General features: G+C 35.5%; 3 protein-coding genes across 3 annotated transcripts in view; 1 reads left to right on the plus strand and 2 right to left on the minus strand.

The window, feature by feature from the left end:
- LOC125648075 (nucleoprotein TPR-like) overlaps positions 1 to 25,016 on the plus strand; it is a 163,491-nt gene that overhangs the window by 28,713 nt on the left and 109,762 nt on the right. The window lies entirely within an intron of this gene.
- Positions 1,898 to 5,830, minus strand: LOC125648077 (uncharacterized). The gene is made up of 2 exons (XM_056140986.1): positions 5,665 to 5,830; positions 1,898 to 5,467 (listed from the first exon to the last, which is right to left on the minus strand). Exon 2 carries the CDS (start codon positions 5,456 to 5,458, stop codon positions 3,884 to 3,886), a length of 1,575 nt encoding a protein of 524 aa, XP_055996961.1. The 5' UTR covers positions 5,459 to 5,467; positions 5,665 to 5,830; the 3' UTR covers positions 1,898 to 3,883.
- Positions 18,852 to 22,965, minus strand: LOC125648080 (uncharacterized). The gene is made up of 2 exons (XM_048874994.2): positions 22,575 to 22,965; positions 18,852 to 21,088 (listed from the first exon to the last, which is right to left on the minus strand). Exon 2 carries the CDS (start codon positions 21,064 to 21,066, stop codon positions 19,591 to 19,593), a length of 1,476 nt encoding a protein of 491 aa, XP_048730951.2. The 5' UTR covers positions 21,067 to 21,088; positions 22,575 to 22,965; the 3' UTR covers positions 18,852 to 19,590.

Raw genomic sequence — 25,016 nt, forward strand, 5'->3', positions numbered from 1 at the left:
GGACCAAGGTGACTCAGGTGAGCGATGTGGCCCATGGGCCTCTTGTTCAGTTTATGGTCCTGAGGCCTGGTTTTTAGATCATTGGAGTAAACTCAGGTGACCTGATGAAATTGTGTGTCATCCGTCTTGCATTAACAATTGAACATTTTTAACTTTTTGATAACAACCGATCCAATTCTTCTCAAATTTGGTGTGAAGCATCTTTGAGACAAAAGGGACATAAGTTGTAAATTTCAGGACTTCTGCTCACTTGGGGCCTTAGGGGCGGGGCAAAAACGGTCAAAAATTTAAGTTTCAATTTAGTATCAATAGCGTTAAAGAAGATATTATTCAAATTTTTTACACATATACAATGTATATGTATGTACCACGTGTCCTGGAGTCAGAACCCCTATCCATGAAATTTACAAGTTTAGTAGAAGTATTCCTGCTCTATATTACTATGCATTTAGTTTCCTTTAGATAATGCAGTTGTAGAGAAGATTTTTGAAAATTTGGTCAATTTTTGGAAGTTTTTGCCCCACCTCTAAGGCTTCAGGGGTGCAAGAGTCCTGGAATTTATAATGTATGTCCCGAGTAATTATGGAGACCATTTTGGCCCCACCCTTACTCCTACAAGAGCATTGGTTAACGTCCTTATGCCCCTTATACTGTATACCTAAGTAAGAAAAACATTTTCGACCCTCATTTGGCTGCCAGGGTAAAATTGAAAATTCTAAAACTATTGCACATCTACAGGACACCACCTATCATATTCCAAAAGATTAATTGGTTACTGTTTTGAATAAAGCAGAGTTTGAGGAAGAAGAACGTAACAACCATATACCTGAACTCTCTTGAGAGAGTGTGGGTATAACTAGTCAATTTGTAGTTATTAGTCAATTTTCTGATTTAAGTCCAGACAATTAATTGTTATATAAGATTATATACCTGAACTCTCTTGAGAGAGTGTGGGTATAACTAGTCAATTTGTAGTTATTAGTCAATTTTCTGATTTAAGTCCAGACAATTAATTGTTATATAAGATTATATACCTGAATTCTCTTGAGAGAGTGTGGGTATAACTAGTCAATTTGTAGTTATTAGTCAATTTTCTGATTTAAGTCCAGACAATTAATTGTTATATAAGATTATATACCTGAACTCTCTTGAGAGAGTGTGGGTATAACTAGTCAATTTGTAGTTATTAGTCAATTTTCTGATTTAAGTCCAGACAATTAATTGTTATATAAGATTATATACCTGAACTCTCTTGAGAGAGTGTGGGTATAACTAGTCAATTTGTAGTTATTAGTCAATTTTCTGATTTAAGTCCAGACAATTAATTGTTATATAAGATTATATACCTGAACTCTCTTGAGAGAGTGTGGGTATAACTAGTCAATTTGTAGTTATTAGTCAATTTTCTGATTTAAGTCCAGACAATTAATTGTTATATAAGATTATGTAATATGGTATTTTCCTAGTCATTTGTTAGTTTTAATAGCCATGACATATTCACACAAAGAAATTTCTTCTTATTTCTTTCATATGGAATGTACAGCAAAAACAAGCTGCAAATTACTGGAATTGTTTTTCCGTTCTCTGGCAAAATTATGGAAATGAAATATATTTTGTAACTAAGATAGAATTTACTTTGGGATCAGACTACATTGAATGTGAATAATACAAATGCCTCGTTTACACGGATTCGCATTAAATTTTACTTTGCATTAAATTTGAAGTAAAATAATGCGCATTAAATTAATTCGAATTAGATAGCATTCACACGGCAGTAATATTTAATGCGAAGTAATCTAATGCGCATTAAATTTGTATGCATTTCTAGATTAAAGGGTGCACGATATAAATAATAGAATAGACTATATCATTGAAAATTATTTTATAGATATTTTAATGAATATTGTGTATATCTATACAGAATTCATTGTTCAAAACACTATACATAATTATGTTAACAATGTACATGCAACTGATCTACATACAAGGAGTTTTGTCGTGTTTGTTTTTATATGTTCCCAAGAAATTACTTGTCATTTCCTCTGACGACCAGCATTCATTCTTGACAATATATTGCTTCTTCATGAGCCCAGTTTAAAAAACCTCGGAACGTCTCTTTCACCATTCCGCTGACTACTGTTGTGACATAATTTTCAATTACTAATATGTATTGTACATGTAAGTCTACTATGACGTCATATAGTATTTTAAAAAATTAACAACGAGCAGCATATTTGTTAAATTGTAAACAGAAAATCATATCACTATTTTAAAACATTTTTCATGTGTCTCAAATTTGCCATTACGCATGCTTGTACATTTAATGTAAATTAGCTTCGCTTTGCGTTCACACGGAGTTAATGCGAAGTAAATTTAATTCACATTAAATCACGACGTAAAGTTTAATTCGAAGTAAACTAATGCGCATTAAAATCTCCGTGTGAACGCGGTTCAGATTTAATTCGCATTAATTAACTTACGTTTAATGTGAATCAAATTCTTCGTGTGAACGAGGCATAAAAATAAACAACCTAAATCTACCACACATGAATATTACAACAGAAACTCTTATACATATACAATAAACATTTATTTCTTTTAAAAATCAAAAGAAAAGAAAGAAAATTCTGAAATTCATACCCTAGCATTTTTCTTTGCTGTTTGTAAATACTGACAGCATACACATTTGTCCCTCATGTGTACATGTATACTAATGTTGATATTTGATGATTAACAGTGTTTACTCCACCCATATAATTAACTCCACCCATATTATTAACTCCACCCACAATGACTGCCATAACCTCCCCCCCCCCCCCCCCCCCCACCCCACCCCAACTCACACACATTACACAAACACAGACAGGAGTGAGGGGAGTGGTGAGTCTGCTCTAGCAGATGCAGAAATCAGATGCACAGTCTTTAAGTCTGATTTGCTTTGTGTGTGTTTGGGACTCTACATCTCCATTATACATCTCTATGATGCTTTTCAAGCAGAGTTATATATCCATACAATTTAATCATTTGTCATCATCAGCAGTGATGAATAAAATAGAAAATTAATGTTTATTCAGTATATGCATACAAATATATGTAAATACCAAGGATAACTCATGAAAGCTCAAAAACTTATTTCCAATGGGATCCTTTGATGCACGGATGTTGGTCACATACAACCATTGCCAATCATAAGGGTCAAACTCGGGTCGCAGCAGTGAGAAGCGAGACCGCTACCCGTACACCCTTTAAGCTTTCAGTGTATACAAAAAGATATATCATACAAGAGTGCTGAGTATTGTTGATACTGAAAAGGAACAGTAAAAATATTCTTAAGTACTGTGTAAACGAAATTTTCACCCTAAACTTTTTTTGCCCGTACACATTGGGAAATGGTTTCACTCAGATTTGAATTAGCCCATAGTTGTTTCTTGCTATTTTAAAGTTTTAAAGTAATGAATGAAGATTTATATTCACTTTAAGTTTTAGATTCACCCATTGAGAATAGGAATGAGATTGATGGATGAAAATAGAATGGAGATGACATTTACCCTGTATAGAGTTTTTATATGTACTGAGTACGGAAGAATAACACCAGAGAGTACAATATTTTGAAATTGAAAAGTTTTAAATTTACCTTTAATATAATTAGAAATATGAGAAAGTAAAATATTAAAAGCCCTCCTAGATTCAAACACACAAAACTACAGATCAGCATTTGACATGTTAACCTACTGAGCTACCCAGCTAGGAATCAGATTTAAAAGGAACATGTACAAGTATTTCTGATATTTATATTTTTTAAAAGAAAATCAGTCATTATGATTCATAAGAATGAACAAAGGGGTATAACTCTTGTGTTGGAATTTTCAGTGTATACATTATTTTAATTATCATCTTCATGTAAAGATTCAGGATTGGCGAAAGACATAGTCGATTCTGCACGAGACACAAAGTCAACCTCTTCACGATGTGGAATAGCCACACTGGGTCCGTAATGGCTGTTCTGTTGATGCCTCAATGATTCTACCACAGAACTAGAGGAAATGAGCATCCGAGAGCTGGACCTGCTTCTCCCATTCTGTGCAGAGTCTTTGCCTGAAATTGTAGAATTTGAACCTCTGTCGGGGAAGATGTTGTAAAGGTGGATTGTATTAACTGGACCATGGAAGTGGTTGTTATGTTTTGGGTGGGGACTCTCATGATGATTGGCAGCTGCTGAAGTGGTTACGGTTGGATTGTTTGGAGATTTGATGGATTTCGGCACTGAATTTACGGCATTTTCAGTTTGGCAGTGTGTGTTAGTACATTCTGGCTTCAGATTTGCACTACATGCTTTATCTGCCATATTTCTGTGGGACTTCCGCCTTGCCTTTGACATGTTATAGTTCAATTTTTCAGAGTCTTTTAATTTTTCTTTAGTGTCATGGTATAATTTGTTAAGCTTTTTGTTTTCATTGTCCTTGAGAGCTACTTTTTGCTTTTCATCATCAAGCAATTTCATGAACTTCATCCTCTGAGAATCATGGACCTCCTGTTTTTCTTGTACTGTCTGCATTTCTCTCTCCCAGTATTGGTTGCAAAGTTTGACATCTTTTTCTATTTCAATGACCTTTTCCCGACATTGTTGCTTAATTTCCTCTATTTCATCCTCGTATTTCTCGATCCTCATCTCTAGTTTCTGGATTTGATTTTTCTGTCGGATGCTTGTTTCTCGATATTGTTCATGAAGATCATTTTTATCTTGATTATTGTTAATCCTTTGGTTTTCTGCAACACTGTCAACAAGGTCCTGAATTTGATCTCTGTGGTCCGTCTTTGACAAGATGTTGTCGGCTTTAGTGGGTCCCAATTTTTCAGATTCTACGATAACACTGACAGCTTGTCTGAATTTTTTTTCTCTGTACTTAAATTCCTCTAATAACATCCTGCAGTGGACAAGAAGACTTACTCCTGTTTGTTTTGATTTGGGTAAGAAATGGTGCAGTTCTTCAGAGGAAATAAGATCTCGGCAGCGATTTTGACACTTATCTATAGATTTCACCTCTTCCCTTAATTTTTTGGTAAAAGGTATTGTTTCTGGGATGTCAAAAAAATCAAAGGACTTGCTTAGTTGAGATAGAGCCTGCAGAATCTTGGAGGATTCATCCAAAACATTTCTGGTGGGTAAGATTTCCCCTGCATTGGTGTGACAGAAGGCGTAAATCACATGGGCTGCTTTGGTTAGTTGATTCACATCTGTTAAGCAATCTTCCATAGTCTGTGTAGATGATTCTGTGAACGTTTTTTTCGGAGAGAGTAGTTTTAGGGCTTTTTGACGACTTCTTTGTTTCTGATTGGCACGCTTGGGTGGTTCCTTTCCGGTAGATTTGTTGCTGTTAGCGGGAAGAGCCAATTCTTTTCCGATTGATTTGTTGGGGATGTTCACAACAGTGGTCTCTTTCCCTGTGGGCTTACTCATGACTTATGTCTAAAAATATATATATGTAACTTAATTTGATAACAATTAACATGATTACTAGTTCAATGCATCACTATTTAATCATTGTCAAAATAAAAGCATGACTGTATTTTATGTTACAATTAGATGAATTATATAAATCATAATAAAAACTTAAAAAGAATGGTAAATGGAAAAATTATTTTTTTAGCTTCAGTAAAACTTACCTTCAAGCACATTTATACGTGTATACATGTATTGGATTGAATTTGCACCTCTGAGTTGATTGTTCTGTAGTGTTTCAAGTAACAAACGGCAGGGCGCCCAAACAATTAAAACAGTATCTGGAACAAATCTCTTGATCAGGTCATCAGTGATCATGGACTCAATACACACTGTCAGAGCAGTTGTGACGCATTTAATACATCTCAAAAGTTGCTTTGTAATATTGGTGTTTTATTGTTTGTAGCTTTACATTTATACTTTGGACAACTTTGTGAAAATATGAAATTCATGGCCATTTGTTTGACATCCTTCCAATTTGAAACAAAAATATGTCATGGACTGTGATGTAGCTGTCAATCTTTAGTGAAAGCTGTGAAAGTAAAAATATGTCATGGACTGTGATGTAGCTGTCAATCTTAAGTGAAAGCTGTGAAAGTAAAAATATGTCATGGACTGTGATGTAGCTGTCAATCTTAAGTGAAAGCTGTGAAAGTAATATTTCCATTCCTTGTCAGGTTTAATGTTTCATAGAATTTTAAGGGTTTTCTTGTAAAGAAAGATAACACCCAAATATGAAATTTAAATTTAAAAAAGTAAAAAAAAAAATGAAGAAAAGTGAAGCAACTGAACACTACTACATGAGTCTGTTAAAGGAGTCATCGGTAACTGGTTTTCAGACACGTCTAATGAGTCTGTTAAAGGACTGTCATCGGTAACTCGTTTTCAGACACGTCTAATGAGTCTGTTAAAGGACTGTCATCGGTAACTCGTTTTCAGACACGTCTAATGAGTCTGTTAAAGGACTGTCATCGGTAACTCATTTTCAGACACGTCTAATGAGTCTGTTAAAGGACTGTCATCGGTAACTCGTTTTCAGACACGTCTAATGAGTCTGTTAAAGGACTGTCATCCGTAAATCGTTTTCAGACACGTCTAAGGATGTACACAGCGTTTCTCAATAATAGTCCCATGTAAACCTTTGATCCCCAACATTATCCTCAATAATATACAATTTTTGTGACAATTCACTTGCATTCTACATTGTTTCTACAAAAAATCATGGGGTATATTTCCGTATCTGTTTTAGAGTTAGCATATTTTGATAGTTCCTGGTTGTTATACAAAAAAATGTAAAGTCACCTCTTAGGTATTTCTAAATGAACATCAACAAAGCAAAGAAGAGGAGAGAATCTTTAGAACAAACCCGGGACCTTGCATTACTATTTAAGTGATCTAACCTCTGAGGTCAGGTACCAAGGCCGATTCACAAAGAATGGTAATATTGCTACAATATAAAATTTAAATGTATTTTGGAAATTGTACAAGAACTCATATTGAGGAGATGGAAAAATTTATTTTGGAGAAAATGTCCGAATAGTGTTCATCATTTTTTGTGTTCAATTCATAATTTTATATTTACATTCACTATGTTAATTTCTATTGAAATCCATTGCTTATAATGTCATTTGCAACTAAGAAGGCAACATTTTTTCCAGTTTGATTAGATGTGGGTTTTTTTAGTGCTGTTTATCTGCATATGAATTATATATTCCAGAAAATATGCTGCCTAGTTTGTGGCAGTGTTGAAAAATATGAATGCGTTCGAGGTCGTTGTTCTCGTACTCTGTTCTTAGAGTCGCAAACGACAAGAACGTGCGCATGAATGTGTTCTTTGTTCTTCGACCACACAACATGTACCTACAGAGTTGGTGTGAGTTCTTGCACCTCGAACCCGTTCTCGGGTTGCGTACTTGGTGTTTGGGAAGAACAGCGATCTCGAACACACTCTAGTTTTCTGGTTCATTATGTCTCCCCACTTCCAGGTGGAGACTTTGTTTTTGTACTTTCTATCAGTCTATCCATATGTCTGTCACAAAATCTTGTGAACGCTTTTCCTCCTGTATGGCTTATTAGATAGACTTTAACTTTGTACAATTGCCATTCGTAGATGTGCATATTGTCTGATGTAAAGATCCAATTATTTTCCTGAAAGTTATTAGTGGATCTAAGAGGGATTGAGAATACAAAATAGGTTGTGAACACTTCTCTATCATATGACCAATTCGATAGCCTTGAAATTTTGTTCATTACTTTATTTTATTATCACATGTTTACTCCTTTATCCAGTGGATATCACTCATTACATAAATTCTAATTATTACACTATGTTTCCTATGTCGTTTGTGACATTACAGACAAATGTCAATTTTTATGTAGTTTGTTTACAAAATGCCAGGAAGTAAAAATTCCCAACAATACAGTAACGTAAATGAACAACCGGGCTGGGGGGGGGGGGGGTTAGCTAACATGTGATAAAAAGGATCTCCCATGATTTGTGGTTTGATTTGATTTATATTCAACTTGTGTGCTTCCTATCCCCTTATTGTCAAGGCTCAGAGATAGAAAACACACAACTGATTTAGTTGTACACAAATATTTATTTCTATAGCAAACTTTAAAAATTCTTGAAGAGTATATCACGATTTGGTGAACATTTTCATTGTTGATAGTCTTTGATCTTTGAATCTTGATAATTCATGAAAAATGAATTAAAAAGAGCTTTTAGCTCATCTGAGCTGAAAGCTCACTCAAGTTAGCTTTTCTGATCGCCTGTTGTCCGTCGTATGTCATCTACCTGTCCGTCTGTCTGTAAACTTTTTACATTTTCAGCTTCTTCTCTAGAACCACTGGGCCAATTTCAACCAAACTTGGCAAAATGCATCCTTGGGTAAAGTGCTTTCAAGTTCATTCAAATGAAGGGACATGCCCCTTCAAAGTGAAGATAATTACAAAAATAGGGTGGGATCATTTAAAAATCTTCTTCTCAAGAACCACTGGGCCAGAAGAGCTAAATTTTACATGAAAGCTTCCTGACATAGTGCAGATTCAAGTTTGTTAAAAACATAACCCCTGGGGGTAGGATGGGGCCACAATAGGAGATCAAAGTTTTACATACATATATAAAAGGAAAATCTTCTCAAGAACCACTGGGCCAGGAAAGTATAAATTTACATGAAAGCTTCCTGACATAGTGCAGATTCAAGTTTGTTAAAATCATGGTCCCCAGGGGTAGGGTGGGGCCACAAAAGGGGATCAAAGTTTTGCATACAAATATATAGGGAAAATCATTAAATATCTTCTTCTGAAGAATCACTGGGCCAGAAACATTTACATAAAAGCTCCCTGACATAGTGCAGATTCAAATTTGTTAGTTAAAAATCAAGCCCCCCCCCCCCCCCCCCCCCCCCCCATCAGGGTGGGGCTGCAATATCCTTAAAAATCTTCTTCTCAAGAACCATTAAGCCAGAGAAATTTACATGAAAGCGTCCTGACATAGTACAGATTCAAGTTTGTAAAGGAGTAGGTTGGGACCACAACAGGGATCAAAGTTTTACAAGTGAATATATAGGGAAAATCTTTAGATATTGGCCAAGGTGACTCAGGTGAGCAATGTAGCCCATGGGCCTCTTGTAGTTCAGATATCTTTGTTTTCACTCAGATCACCGCTGTTTGCAAAGCTTATGTCTGTTTGTCCACTGCTCTTCTTAAAGTTTAAACAGGCCATTATAATTTGAAGTTCCACTGTTGGCACAACTAATTGCTGAGGTAGCACTGTCAATGCAGAAAGGTATTCTTGTCTGATCATGAAATTGTCTTGTAACAAAAGATGATCTGGGTCTAGTTTTTTAACACTTGTGTCATCAACTCCAACAAAATCCTTTGGCTCTAAAAGAATCCAAGTTTTTAGTCTGAGTCACTATAATTGCCCATGTTTGAGATATTTCATTTCTCAGACTTTTTTTTTCTCTTCCAGAAAACCATTTTTCATGTCTGCAAGTTTGAGTTAAACTTTTCTGAGTTCTTCTCCTGAGTGTTGCTTTACATTGTCTTAAAAGTGAATTATCTGCCTTGTCCCAAAACTGCTGGTTATTGACAGGTTTGTGACATATTCTAGTCTCATCTTTTTTGCCAATTCATGGTTAAGTATATTTTTCATTATACGATGTGTAGTTATGCCATGTATATACCTGTAGTTGTATGTACTTTGGGGGGGGGGGGGGGGGGGGGGGGGGTCTCATAGGACAGTTGTACTGTATGTTATTTTCCTATTACACTGTTCAGTAGTAGCTCATTACACTAAAGTTTTATTTAATGGCTTGTTAAAACACCTCTTACGAAGTATGATTTCACCATCGAAAAAGTGATACAAACTCTGAAGTATTTTATATGAATTTTTTGTGATTGATCCCTTTTAACTCTTGTCCTTTCGCAAAAAGCAAAGCAGAGTAGAGTAGATTTCCTTATAAAGATTTAATCACAGTTTGTGTTCTAAACTGTCTATATGATGGTTAACTGATTTTTTTTTTTGCATCTTGTTTTTTTGGGGTTGAAATTTTTTTCAGTTGTTCATAGGTAAAGTTTCTTTGTTTATCAAATCCAACTTTAGCTGCTGGAATTATTTTGGTATCAAATCATGGCATTTTGAGAGTCCGACATGATTGGAATTTTTGCGGGAATTACTTTTCAATATATGCTCACATATTATGATTATGTAGATAGACTGGTGCACCATCTAGCATTAATTCAGATGTCTTTTTTGTACGCCATCTAGTGTCAATTCAGTTAGTGACTGTTGGTTTTGCATCGGTGATCGTTGGTTTTGTAACAGAGTTTGTTGATTTGATTTTAAGCTGGTCTGTTTTGTATTTCAGTATGTTTTTTGAAAATTGTTTGTTTTGCATTAACGTCTTTTTTACCCTTTCTACCACCCATACCTTTTCCCCCAAGACTTGTGTCTGTATTTCCCTGGTCGATTTCACACCTTCTGCAAGAAGTCTTAAAATGTTGTTAATTTCAAATACCATCAGCCATTAGCCAACCTCTATTGTGGTATAAAAAGAACACCTTGGAATTTACAAGTTATGCACAGGTCACTGCATTATCCAGATAATTCAAATAAACAATGTGATGAACAAATCTTTATTGAATAACAAAATGTCATCAAACAAGTCATTCTCTACTGTATCTGCCACTCCCTGATAACCCATTAACCAGTCACCCCCACCTCCAACATCTCTGGGCTGCAAGCAGAGGACACCAACAATGGTTCAGGGTTCCTTATTGCAGAACATCCACATACAAGGAATCTTTTTCACATCCACCTTACAGCTGTGGAATGCCCTTCCAGAAGCCATCAAGGAAGCAGGCTCCTTTGAGACCTTCAAGGAGATTCAGGCCTTCCACCCCCAGCAAGTATAGACATTATTGTCTTCTCTTTTTTTTTTTTACCACTTTTTAACAATTTTCAATCATCTAAATAGTGCTCCCTCATGGAAGTGAATTTTAACCAAAGTGAAAAGATGCTGCTAGGGCAGCCCTGCACTAACTGGAAGTGTAACAAGGCAAATTATTCCTATATACATATATTGTATAAAAAAGACCCCCCCCCCCTATAAAAAAAAAACTACTTAGGGTAATAAGATTACTTCAAGGGCTAGAAATCTATTAGGTTTTGCTCTGCCTGGTGGTTTTGATATCATTTCGATTATTTGCAAGTCCACTTTAGACTAACTTCAAAAGAATTGCTCAAAGGACCTCCCCACTTTAGCTGTAGTTTGTGGTCCCTTTTTACCACATGCATCTTTCTTTTCAAAGACAAACTGATTTATCTATTATAGTTTTTATGGTTTATTAAGTCATCAGGGGCAGAATGTCACAGCTTTTAAGTTGGGAGGTCCTTTTCATCAATGTCCACCTTTCCCAATAGCAGAATGACGTGCACGTTTTGCATGGTCTGTAAGGTTTTATGGGTAAGGTTTGAATGTTCTGCATGTTTCTATCGGTGTGGCTTGATCTTGCACAAAATGCTTTATATGAAACGCTGAACGATTTGCACCCAGCAAAATGGAACGCTTTGGAGGTGTGGTAGCATGCTTCAGCGTTTGTAGATGTCCAAGTTTTCCTTATAGTTTACTTTTGATTCTGTTTGGACTATTTAATTCTCAGCCGGAAATCCCTTCCACTTTGGTTTTTAGCTCACCTGAGCTGAAAGCTCAAGTAAGCTTTTCTGATCACCTGTTGTCCATTGTCTGTTCTTCTCTCTGTCCTTCTGTCTGTAATCTTTGTACATTTTCTTCTCTAGAAGCACTGGGCCAATTTCAACCAAACTTTGCAAAAAGCATCCTTGGGTGAAGAGAATTTGAAGTTTGTACAAATGAAGGGCCATGCTCCCTTCAAAGGGGAGATAATCACACAAATGAAAAAAATAGGGTGGGGTCATTTAAAGATCTTATTCTCAAGAAGCACTAGACCAGAAGATCTGAAATTTACATGAAAGATTTGTGATATAGTGCAGATTCAAGTTTGTACAAATCATAGTCCCCGAGGGTAGGATGGGGCCACAATAGGGGATCAAAGTTTTACATACAAATATATAGGAAAAATCTTCTTCTCAAGAACCACTAAGCCAGAAAAACAGAGATTTATGTGAAAGCTTCCTGACATAGTGCAGATTCAAGTTTGCTGAAATTGTGGCCCTTGGGGGTAGGGTGGAGCCATAATAGGGGATTAAAGTTATACAAACAAATATGTACAGAATTTTTTTTAAGAAATATTCTAAAATATTCTTCTCAAGAACCACTGGGCTAGAATTTACATTTTCATGAAACTTTCCTGATATAGTGTAGATTCAAGTTTGTTGAAATTGTGACCTCCGGGGATAGGATAGGGATAGGGGTTTTAAATACAAATATATAGTGAAAATCTTTAAAAGTCTTCTTTTCAAGAACAATGAGCCAGAAAAGGCTACATTTACATGAAAACTTTCTGACATAGTGCAGATTCAATAGCCCACCATAGGGATAAAAGTTTCATATTCCCATATAGTTAAGGAAGATCTTTAGATATGGTCCAAGGTGACTCAGGTGAGTGATGTGCCCATGGGCCTCTTGTTTGTGTTTACCTTTAGTAGTTGATGCCATTTGAATTTTATTTTTGGATTTGTGGATGTACTGGTTCTTGTATTGGTTAACTGATCCATTTTCAACTATTTAACTCATCAGATATTGAAGGAGGAAAAACAAATTGCATTTTTGATCTACTGGGCACAGTGGGGAGAGTATTTGCTTCATTACTGGGAGGTTGTTGGTTTGAGTCCCTTTCGTGCGTTGGCCTCATCCGATCAATAGGTATATATATAATATATATATAGTGACTACTTTGACAAATGCTTGGAATTTAAAAGTGTAGTGGCTAATCTTTCAGACGAGAACAGTCCCATATCACGGTAGGCATTGGCTCAATAAAACCTGCTGTGGAAGTAATTAAACTCTAGCAAACAGATGGGGTGGGGGATATATGTGTGTGTCTTTTGATTTTTGCTCAAATCATTCAGCCAGAAGACAGGTTAAAAGTTTTTGTTTCTAAACTGTTCAGGAATCAAACCTCGGACCCTAGCATTACTAGTCAGGTGCTCTATCCACTTAGCTATCCAGGCCAATATCCATGGCACATATAGTGCAGACCACTACATTTTACCTTCATTAAGTTGTCTTTTCCCTCTAAGACACACATCCCAGATTCTTTTGCCGCTGGCAGGACTTTCACCTTGGGCAACTGTACCGAATGTTAAAGTAAAGGAGAAAATTCAGTGTTGAACTGGGAATTGAAATCTGGACCCATGCATTTCTAATCAGGCACCCTAATCAATACCCATGGTCCACGTAGCCCAAACCATTACAGAATGAACAAAATTTGCAGAAGTAGACAATATGATTTATGTCTGAAAAAGTTTAAATTATTCTGAATTTATCAATGCACTGCATGCAAAGAAATACTTGGGTTGTGTTTAATTCACTTGAACACAGTAAACAAGATGTGTGTATTTTCTCTGACTGAGTGCTATTACAGAAGCTTAATTCTGTCATATCACTGGTCTCTCTGTCTGAAATCCTGGCGCTACCTACTGTAGAAATTCCAGTGTTGGCAAAGCTCATCAGCGAAACACATAAACTCGAATCACTTTTAAGAGATTTTGTAGTGGTTTCCCTGGACAAGTGTCCAGGAGAACAAGTCGATTCTGAAGTCGAGGTCGATTCTGAAGTTGAGGTCGATTCTGTAGTTGAGGTCGATTCTGTAGTTGAGGTGGAAGACCGAGGTCTCTTACTTTGGTTTGATATTTGGTCATTTTGCTGCATTTCACATATAATGATTGAGGATGTAAAATTTTGCAAATTTTCTTGATATTTTTCTTCTTTGCTTTTCAATGTGACCTGTAACTGGGTTTGGTTATTTTCCTTAAGCTCCAAAAACTTCTTGTTTTCTTCCTGGAGAGACTGGTTCTCTGTGGTCAGGTGGTTTAATTCAGCAATAAGACTTTGTTTTTCCTCCTCTTTTGCAAGGATTTGAATTTCGTGCTTGTTTTGCAGTTCCTTAATTTGTTTTGCTTTGTATTCCATTAATCTCTTCTGTTCATTACAGTTGGTGACAATCTTTTCTATCTCACTCTTTTGCTTCTGATACTCTCTTAAAAGAAGTCTTGTCAGTCCTATAAAACTGTTCTGAACAGTGACATCCTTTGCCCATGGCACTTCTTTAAGTATATCTGCTTGCAGCAGTTCCAGACTTGTCATTGAATCTGGGCAGTCGTTGAAGACATTGTCACATACAAAAGACTCTCCAAGAAGAAATCCACAAAGCTTGGTCACCATCTGTTTTTGTGGGTCTATCTTGGGTTTGGTGGTCACCCCTTTAGGCCTTTTGGGAAACACTTGAGTTCTTGATGTTTGAGGTTGAGATGGTTTTGGTTTAGCCATGGTGATGCTCTGCACTCTTAGCAGAGGTCTGTTTGTGCGTCCTGCCATTCCTTGTTGAGAAAGTAACAGCTTTAGTATTAGGTGTATCTCAAAGAAGAAAAATCAACCCAACATTTACCAGGTACTCTTAACGAATCCAATAATATGCTTTGCACAAAACATAGAGTACATGCTCAATTTTATTTTTAAGTAAAACTTCTTTTAGCCCAAGGTACAGGTGTTGCCTTCAGTGAAGCTAGTTTTTTGTCATTAAACAAAAGAACACCAGTGTTTGTGGTTCCACAATAGTCATTTATTGAAAAATGACAAACTTTTAATTAGCATCATATAAAAATACTGGGAGGCGAATCCAAATACATATTGTATAAAACAAGCCATCTAGGCCCCAAAACTGGGCAGATTACAGACATGTTGCCTCCCAGTATATAAATGATAAAACAAACACAAAAAAGGTGATGCTGAATTGTTTTACCTTTTTATGGATGGCAGGTTCAGCACACTGGTGAAAGCTTGCCCTCCCTTGTAAATTTGAATTTTTAAATGAAGAAAAAAATCCGCGTTTTTGATGGCTTATACTGATTTTACCATGCCAGCTTGAGAGATGGCCCGAGTTTTAAGCTGTTTACTGATCATGATCTAGGGGGAGATCGAGTTTTAAGCTGTTTACTGATCATGATCTAGGGGAAGATTGACACTTTGTTTGCATAAATGATCCTTACATGATATAGATAATGTGCTAATTTTCTTATTCAGTGTTTGAATTTTCTGTTTCTTTCATCAGATTGATATTTTAAATGCCAAATGCTGGTAGGATGGGCTTTCTCTTTACTTGGAGATATTTGATAGGGTGCAAACAAGGTTGTGCTATATTCAGAAAGAAATATTGTTTTATTTTATTTGCAGACATGCAGATACTCCATATTGATTTCTCATTTATAAAGTTTTGTGTGTTATCACACTGCATGGGGTACTATCATTTATCATCTGATATTTTACTGCGTGAAATTTGGGAACTGTAAATTCTTATAAACTGAAATTTTTCTAAATGCTTGACGTAAAGATTCCCTTGCACGTTTCCCACTGTTAACATACTGAACACAGGTTTAAAGAATCTGATTTCTCTGTTTTACACATCCAAAGAATCAAATTCAGACAAGTGTCCATTGATGATTAAATGTAAGGTTTGTTACATATGGCTTATTAGCGATTGCACTAGCGATTCACAGAGAATTTGCCTCAAATCCAAATCCATTCCTATTGACCATGACCAGCTCAAAAGTGCTGTTAAATTCTTAAATTTATATTCATTTACTAAATCATCGTTTGTTTACGTCAAAATATAGTGCACATAAAATGTATTGTAAATTCAACAAATTTAATGAGTAAGTGATTTTTTTTAATTTAAGGAATATAGTTTTTAAAATTAAACTTCACAATAAAAGTAACTTTAATATTTTATGTTGAATTTAAGTGAGAAAGTTTCCCAGTTTACTTTCGGAAGGTCGGTGGTCTCTTCCCAGGTACATTTTATCTGGGTTCTCTCTTCCACCAATAAATACTGGGCGCCACCAGATACAGACCCTGAAACGTGCTACTACACCTTAAAAACGAACCGAACCGTTCCGTGCAAGAAACGAACCGTACCGTTCAAGAAACGTACCGTACCGTGCAAAAAACGAACCGTACCGTTCAAGAAGCGTACCGTACCGTGCAAGAAACGAACCGTACCGTTCAAGAAACGAACCGTACCGTTCAGAAAGCGTGCAGGATAATATTATGCAAACCCCGCCCCCAAAAGCCCGAAAGCGTACCGTACCGTGCAGAAAGCGTGCAATTTATGTCACGTGACCCACTTTTTCAGCCACAGTATATTATTTTCACAATGACGCCCGATGGCAAAGGAGGTCGTAGACTATCGCTGGCTATTCAAAGCATTATCCTCAAACATCACGAAGCTGGGTTATCAACTGTGAAAATCACCGAGATGCTTAAAACATCTTTGATATTCTTTTTTTTTTAAATTACTTTCCGTAAATGTCACATTGTTTCAGTGCATATATGTGTATGTATGTTATCAACAAGTACCCAAGTTTTGACTGAATTATGCATAAAAATTCGTTTTATACTGTGAACTGTTAACAGAAATAGACGTCAGATCACTGCACGGATTTTGCATGCATGCTTCTGCAGCCAGTCCTGTATACTGTGGATGTATATTTCACTTGCAGACTTTTAAAGAGTGAACCAAGGGGCATTTCGTTGTTTTAACGGAATTTCTGTTTCAATCAATTCTTTTAAATTCAAGGGTGAAGTTAACTACAATACTGTAATAGTACTTACAAGTAGCCTATTTAATTTCTTCATATAATCAGGGACGTCGACGTCCCTGATAATGCTACTACACGTATGGCACAGGGCTTGCCGTAAGAAGATGAAATTGATATTTGTAGCGTTAATGTATTCAATATGTACTTTCCTACGTACAGTGTCTGAATCATATGAGAAATTTCTAGACCGATTGGAAAAATTGTCACGTTCTACACTGTAATATTTTCATTACTTTATTAGCAATAATTTTGACATATCTTTTTCTCTTCTACATTGATAACGACCCATATAGATAGATGTAGATTGGCGGATTTATTATATACACTAATAAACAATTTTTAATTACATCGACAGAGAAATAAATAGATACATACATGTGTAAAAGAATGTAAACAAGTTAAATTGATGCAAAGCATCAAATCGGCCGCAAAAAATTATTCATTTCAGCATTTTCAAGTATTTCAACAATATATAGAAAAGGTATATGAAACATTTTTATTGCAAACTACACACTTGCCTTACTTTTCTGTTAATTTTTTTTAATTCAATTTTCAGTGATCAAAAATAAAGTCAGGGAAATGAAAATCGGACTTCGCGTGATAAAGGATAGGAATATATATTATATGTATTATCATCATTTTATTTGATTCAAAGACAAATGCAACAGATATCTAACATTATTAATTATGAATGACTGAATGCTGACAAAAAAGGACGTACAAACTTCACGTGCAGATATCCTGGATCTTTCATAATGCCGATGATAAATCACAATAAATGTGAAATGCAGAAAATAATCATTGTGTCATTTGCGACTTTAGTGTATTCAAAACAAAATTCACTTCTTCTTAAAAACTTTTCCAATTTAGGCACTGTAATTTATATCCGGAAACTTAATACGCTTTGTTTTTACACTTACGCACGCCCATGTCGGGGAGCAGTTCATGTAACAACTTTTTATAAAATCGTAAATTAATAAATGTCTGATGAGAAATGAAAAACAAATTGAAACGTAATAACAACCATTAAGACTTAGACTTAAGCAAATTCTAAAAACTTTTATTCATAACTTTTATGTACGTTATCAATATGGAATTATTCCATCGAAGCAATCAAAAATAACGTCTCATTTCCCCATGTGCACATTCTAACACAACCACAAATCCTGCAGCCGATAATCAAAGAGCCGAATAAGACCGATCGAGTGAAAACAAACTATGGAAACGTACAATTTATACGAAGTCAAAGCGTTCAGGCCACGCCCACCTCATTAATAAAACGTGCAAACCGTTCACAAAGCGTGCAGCTATTTTTAGCAAACCGTACCGTGCAAGAAGCGAACCGTACCGTTCAAGAAGCGTACCGTACCGTGCAAGAAACGAACCGTACCGTTCAAGAAACGAACCGTACCGTTCATAAAGCGTACCGAACCGTACCGTGCAACTGGTTTAGTAGCACGTTTCAGGGTCTGTAACTGAAAAATTGTTGAGTGTGGCGGAAAACAGCAAATCAATCAATCAATCGATGAATTTAAGTGACTCCTGGGTACTGCGGAGGCTCGTTGTTGTGGAGGCTCGTTGTTGTGGAGGCTCGATGTTCGATCTGAATAGTGGGACGTGCCAAGGATTTTAAACTGATAAATAGATTTGTACAGTTCTTATTTTTTGACGCGGAAGAAACAAAGATTTTTTTCCCTTTTTGTTGCATAAAACAAACTCCTTAGATCCGCCTCTGTCACAATTGTATTGTGACATAGTCATCAAAATATAGACATGACGTCACACTTCATCTTACCCTGCCTTTTATCAACATTGCACGGTGCACTGTATTTTGGAGGTAGGAGACCACAAGAGTGGGATGATAATCCACGCAAGTTCACAATCTTAATCCGAGGTGTGACTTTCGAGATCTTTGTAACTCTTGTTGTATTTTTTCAAATCATTATCTCTCTTAGTTGCGTGCTTTAAACTAGTTCATGATCCGTTCATGGTCAGTGTGAACGGATTGTGTCATGTGCTGAAATTGGTTGGTTCATTGAGGAAAATGCGATTTGTAATATAAATATATATGTATAAACATGTACAAGTTATTACACTTTGAAATAATCCTGGAACAAAAATAGGTCCAAGTGATTTGGCATAAAGTATTTTTTAGCAGGGCTGTAATTGTAAATAAAGAATTTTAACAAGAAAATCTACATGTTCACTGAATCTACCAGTGTCGCCCAGTACAAAATTTATCCATTATTATTCCAAATTATGGTTCAAATATTGATGGCTCGGGATATATTGCATTATTTTTCATTCGATTTCATTGATGTTTGGTGACTAAAATTCTTTGGTCTTTAAAGATGATTGAATTCATTCTATGGTGTTTGAATAACACTGTCAGTCAAATGATATTATACGGATTCAGATATATAGGTTGCTATAACTGGACTAGATATATATAAATATATATATATATTATTTCTGTAACTAATTCATCTGTTAACCTCGGTGATAAAATAAACTTTGGAAATAGAATTGAATGCTAAAATTAAATGTTATTAAGGGCATTAGCTTTAAGTAGGATTTAGGTCTTCACCCTCTTTATCTGAAAAAAGACTTGATCGATGCACTTGGAAGTTGTCATTTAAATTTTGACATGGACCATCACAATTATTTGAGCATTTATGGCAAGAAAATAAATCCTGTCAATCCAGACTGAATTATAACAGCCATGTGTCACAACTTGTTGAAATTCAATATTTTAGTGGGTGTGATTTAGTTTAAACACCTTCTTTTTTCACCTGGGTACTTCATCTGAGTGAGAGCTGTTTGCAAAGCTAACCTCAGAGAGTTCTGACTCTTCCTTAGTGAGCCTGGACACCCTTCCGTGACTCTCCAGGGTTGAGCTGAGTCCACTGTTGGCACAACTGATCAGGGAATGTTCGCTGTCATCTCTCTTCAGTTTAAATGACCCAGAAAATCGCCTCTTCGTCATCCTGTCCTCTTGTTCCACTAAGGCCTCTCTATAATCTTCTATTTTCATTAAATCGGATTCGTTTTCATTTTCGTAATTGGACAGTCTCATTTTTAAGAGATGATTTTGCTCGTGGAGTTGATCGATTTCGGAACTGTGTTCCTGTAGTTCGGATGTTAGTGTCTGCACTTTTCCCTCCAGGTCTCTGATTTTCCCCTCAGAATGATGGGATTCTTTTGTTACGGTTTTATTTTTACTTCTGAGTTCAATATTTTTAACATTCATGACATCCATTTCAGACTGCAATTTCTTGTGTTTATTTTCCAACACTTTAGTTTTGTGATTCGCCTTTTCTGAGTCTTTGTGATATTCCTGACACTTCTTTTCTAGAGTTTTATTTCTGTGTTCCAAGTCTAAGATTTTGTCTTTAAGAGTTTGATTTTCCTTCACAAGTTCATTGTTCTTTTCCTCTTTTGATGATAAAGAAAATTCATATTTATTTAGCTTGTCTTGCTGGTGTGCAAGTTTATCTGTGAGTATTCTGATTGCATTTTGGTGACTCTGCCTCATCTGTATGATTGACGTGTCCAATTCCATAATTTTATCTTCCAGTTCTGAATTTCTGTCCTCGGTTTGTTTTTTCTCCATTTTTAGTCTTTCTCTCTCATTTTGAAATGTCCTGCATCTGTTGGTGTGAAATTTCACCAGGTCTTTTTCACTCTTTAGACTGGACTCACATTTATTTAACTGATGTCTGAGTTGAGAACATTCTTGCAAGAGTTGTCCTATATCTTCCAGAAAGCCTAATTTCCTGGTCTGTTTAGTAAAACCACAACTATCCACAATATCTTTACTCAAAGTCTGAATTGCAGTTAATGACCTTCTTGTCAAGTCTGTGGGACTCTCGCTCATGCTTGCCTTTCCTAACAGAAGTTCAGTCAATTGACTGTTCATCTGACACAAAATCTTTTTAGCTTCACCTTGATTCCTTTCAATTTTCAGAACCTTTTTGGTTGAGTTTATTTTTGGCTTTGCTCCTTGACCCTTGGATGAATCTCCTTGAGCTTTAACTTGGTCAGAATGTTTTCTGGTTAATTCTGTGGAAGTTTTGGATTGTTCCAGTGATTTCTTGGATGATTCTCCAGCACTTTTTGTTAGATCAGACGCTTTTTTGGGGAACTCTCCTGGATTGTGACCATGCTCTGGGTTTTTCTTGGCTGGTTCCCCTTTGCTTGGCAATTCTTTGTCACTGGTGTTGGTTTTGGAGGTTTTCACTCTCTTTGCCTGGTTTTGTGCCATTAAGCTTCTGTAGGAAGTGTTTCTGTATGGCAGAAAAATATGCTATAAAAATTGATTTCTTTACAAATTAAAAATTTTGGAAACAAACTTGTTTTCTTTACAATTACCGAGTATTTGTGTCGTATGATATTTAGAATTTAACTGAATTCATGCTTGCTTTTTATTATTGTTACCCATGTACATTGACACCCCCCCCCCCCCCCCCCCCAACTCAAACAATGATGATTCCACAGTAACAGGATGTCTTACAGGAATATATATCTAATGAGCACGTGATGTCTTACAGGAATATATATCTAATGAACACGTGATGTCTTACAGGAATATCTATCTAATGAACACTTGATGTCTTACAGGAATATATATCTAATGAACACGTGATGTCTTACAGGAATATATATCTAATGAACATGTGATGTCTTACAGGAATATATATCTAATGAACACGTGATGTCTTACAGGAATAAATATCTAATGAACACTTGATATCTTACAGGAATATCTAATGAACACTTGATGTCTTACAGGAATATATATCTAATGAACACTTGATGTCTTACAGGAATATATATCTAATGAACACGTGATGTCTTACAGGAATATCTATCTAATTAACACTTGATGTCTTACAGGAATATATATCTAATGAACACTTGATGTCTTACAGGAATATATATATAATGAACACGTGATGTCTTACAGGAATATCTAATGAACACTTGATGTCTTACAGGAATATATATCTAATGAACACTTGATGTCTTACAGGAATATATATCTAATGAACACTTGATGTCTTACAGGAATATATATCTAATGAACACTTGATGTCTTACAGGAATATATATCTAATGAACACGTGATGTCTTACAGGAATATCTAATGAACACGTGATGTCTTACAGGAATATCTAATGAACACTTGATGTCTTACAGGAATATATATCTAATGAACACGTGATGTCGTACAGGAATAAATATCTATGGGTATTCAGTCTTGCAGCCATTGCCATTAAGCATTTATAATTAGCTGGTTGATATTTATTTGTAAAACCAACCAGACCCAACCCTATTGAAAGCGGACTCAAAGAAAACCCCATATCCACATTAACATACGTTATCTAGTATCCGATTTGAACATATTTTATTGTATAAATATACAAAGGGATTGGTTACAAGTTCTAGCAACTTAGATAACCTTTCCCTAGTATCTATTTCAAGTTTGTGATGAATTGTGTGCTCAGAACTGCTAGACTAGTTGAAATATATTAGTCCCTTAATGTTGCCATAGTAGTCATATTTCATTTAAAAATGAAATGTAAGCAATATGTCTATGAGCCATTTTTACCTGCATGTGTATTACTAGTATATTGCCGAGGTATTTTACTTCTACATATTTCCATTGGTAGAATATAGTCAAATTCAGAGTCAGAAACCACCTGATTGATCTAGCACACAATCAATGGAAAATGCAAGTCAAAATTGCATGCTATGAAAAAAACAGCTTACCTGTATATAACTGAACTGCAGCTTTCATATCAACAAATTAATCTTCATTTTCTGTAATGTTGCTCCAATTTCTTAAGCAGGGGTCATTTTGATTTTGCTTCTTGTAGGATGAAAATATCAATATTCAATTTTCCAGTTCAAGGTATATCCTTATCAGGTGTAAAATTCTTAAGGACGTCCTAACAGTTTGCTGTCACATGTTCTGTGCACTAGACAGACGGGGCTCAAATCGTATCTATAACTGTCTTATTTCCATGAAACAAGTTAGGAGAGCTGCAGTTCTTAGTTCAAGTTGAATTGGTCTATATTTCATGATATTTTATTTCATTATCACATGATGAATTGAATATTTAAATACCATTCCTTTCTCATTGTCATATTTGTACACTTTACAGTACACAGAACTTTTAGAATTGATTTTGAGAGATTTAAAACTGCAATTGAACACCCAGGACAACTGGGAAATCATTATGCACTTATCAGTGAAAGATGTGCATGGGAACTATCTTTTTTTTTTTTTTTAATTATAAATTTAAACCCTTTGAAATGTGTTTTCAAATGTTTAATACTGTTATTATTTTGACTGCAATGGTCACAATAGAAGCAGCATGGAAGGATTGTTGCTTTAAATGCCAAGATATCAAATGTTTTCAAAACCAGTGTTGGAAATAGGAAGATGAATCCTAAAAGCTCATGAACTTTTAAATTATTTGATAGAATTCTCCATTTTTAGTGATGTGTGGGTTATAGAAATAAACACTCTCTCGTACATGTATATTGCAAATGCATGAGTAAGAGCACCTTCAGCAATGGATGGTATATTGCTCCTGAGCTTTGCTACACTTGCTGATAATGAATCCACATTTAATATGTATAACTTTAGAAGAAAACAAAACAAATTTAGATTTCCCTATCATGAAGAAAACATTAATATGAACACTAAAAATGAATGAAATAGGGTTATAATCTTTTTAAAAGTTTGTAATCTCATTCACATTTTGAAGTGTAGCCTCTTTCAATCATCTTTAATGTTCGTATCAATGAGGCTATAAGATCACCTATTACAAATGCCATTGTGATGTCTTTCAAATCAGACACCTTATGATTTGCCTTTATGACAAATGTTTTGAGTGTTTTGTGAGTACAGATGTATAGTGTGATTATTATGTCTCCCCTTCAAAGGGGAGACATATTGTTTTTGTCATTTTTCTTCTTCTTCTTCAACCAAAGTTTGTCCAGGCCCTAACTAGAGAACCCTTTGACTTTAAGACTTCAAACTTGGAATATAAGGAGATGGTATGGAGGAGGGGTGCCCACCCCCAAAACTTTTGACCTTGACCCACTTATAAAGTCAAGGTCAATCTTTTACATCAACATATAGTCCAGTCCAATAGCTGAGAACCCTTTGACATTACGATTTCAAACTTGGAACGTGGCAAGAGGACATAAATACAAGGTGCACTGCACCAAAAATTTTGACCTTGACCCCTTTCTTCATTCAAGGTCAAATTAAGAAAAACATGAATAGACCATAATTTAGAACCCTTTGACATTAAGACTTCAAACTTAGAATATGAGAAGGGGGAAAGGGGGAATTCCACCAAAATGTTTGACCTTGACCCATTTATAAAGTCAAGGTCAATTTTTTATGTCAAAGTATAGTCCAGGCCAAAAGCTGACTTGACAACTGTTTGACATTAAAACTTTAAACTTGGAATATGGAGAGGTTATCAAGACTATAACCTGAGAACAATTTGACATTAGGATTTCAAACTTACAACTTAGATAGCAGATATTAAGACAAGATGTACTGTACCAAAATCTTTGACCTTGACCCATTTCTTCATTCAAGGTCACTCTTTTACATCAAAGTATAGTCAAGACTATAATCTGAAAACCCTTTGACATTAGGATTTCAAACTTACAACATGGAAAGCAGACATTAAGACAAGATGTACTGTACCAAAATTTTTGACCTTGACCCATTTCTTCATTCAATGTCATGTTTTAAAAAAACTTGATGATTTCATAACTAAGATTTGTTTGACATCAAGACTGCAAACTTGTAATATGGAAAGGCAATATTGAGGAGGGGGTGCACATCACCAACATTTTTTACCTTGACCTACTTACATTGTCAAGGTCACTCTTTTACATCAAAGTATAGTCCAGACCATAACCTGAGAACCCTTTGACATAGGTTTTCAAACTTAAAACATGGAAGGCAGATTTAAGACAAGATGTACTGTACCAAAATTTTTACCTTGACCCATTCCTTGGAAAGCAGACATTAAGACGAGATGAGATCATGGTTAAATGCATTGCAGGAAATTTTTATCTTGACCTTTTAACATCAATACACCATTCTTAGGTGTAATATTGATGCAAGCCGTTGTTATTGCCTCTTACGCTTGCACTCATTATTGTTGCCCCGGTTATTAG

The sequence above is a fragment of the Ostrea edulis genome, chromosome 6 (assembly GCF_947568905.1).
Source record: "Ostrea edulis chromosome 6, xbOstEdul1.1, whole genome shotgun sequence".
In the NCBI taxonomy this organism is placed as follows: domain Eukaryota; kingdom Metazoa; phylum Mollusca; class Bivalvia; order Ostreida; family Ostreidae; genus Ostrea; species Ostrea edulis.

What these genes read in the sequence shown, in the direction of transcription:
- LOC125648077 (XM_056140986.1), bottom strand. Translation starts at nt 5,458, where the DNA reads ATGAGTAAGCCCACAGGGAAAGAGACCACTGTTGTGAACATCCCCAAC.
- LOC125648080 (XM_048874994.2), bottom strand. Translation starts at nt 21,066, where the DNA reads ATGGCACAAAACCAGGCAAAGAGAGTGAAAACCTCCAAAACCAACACC.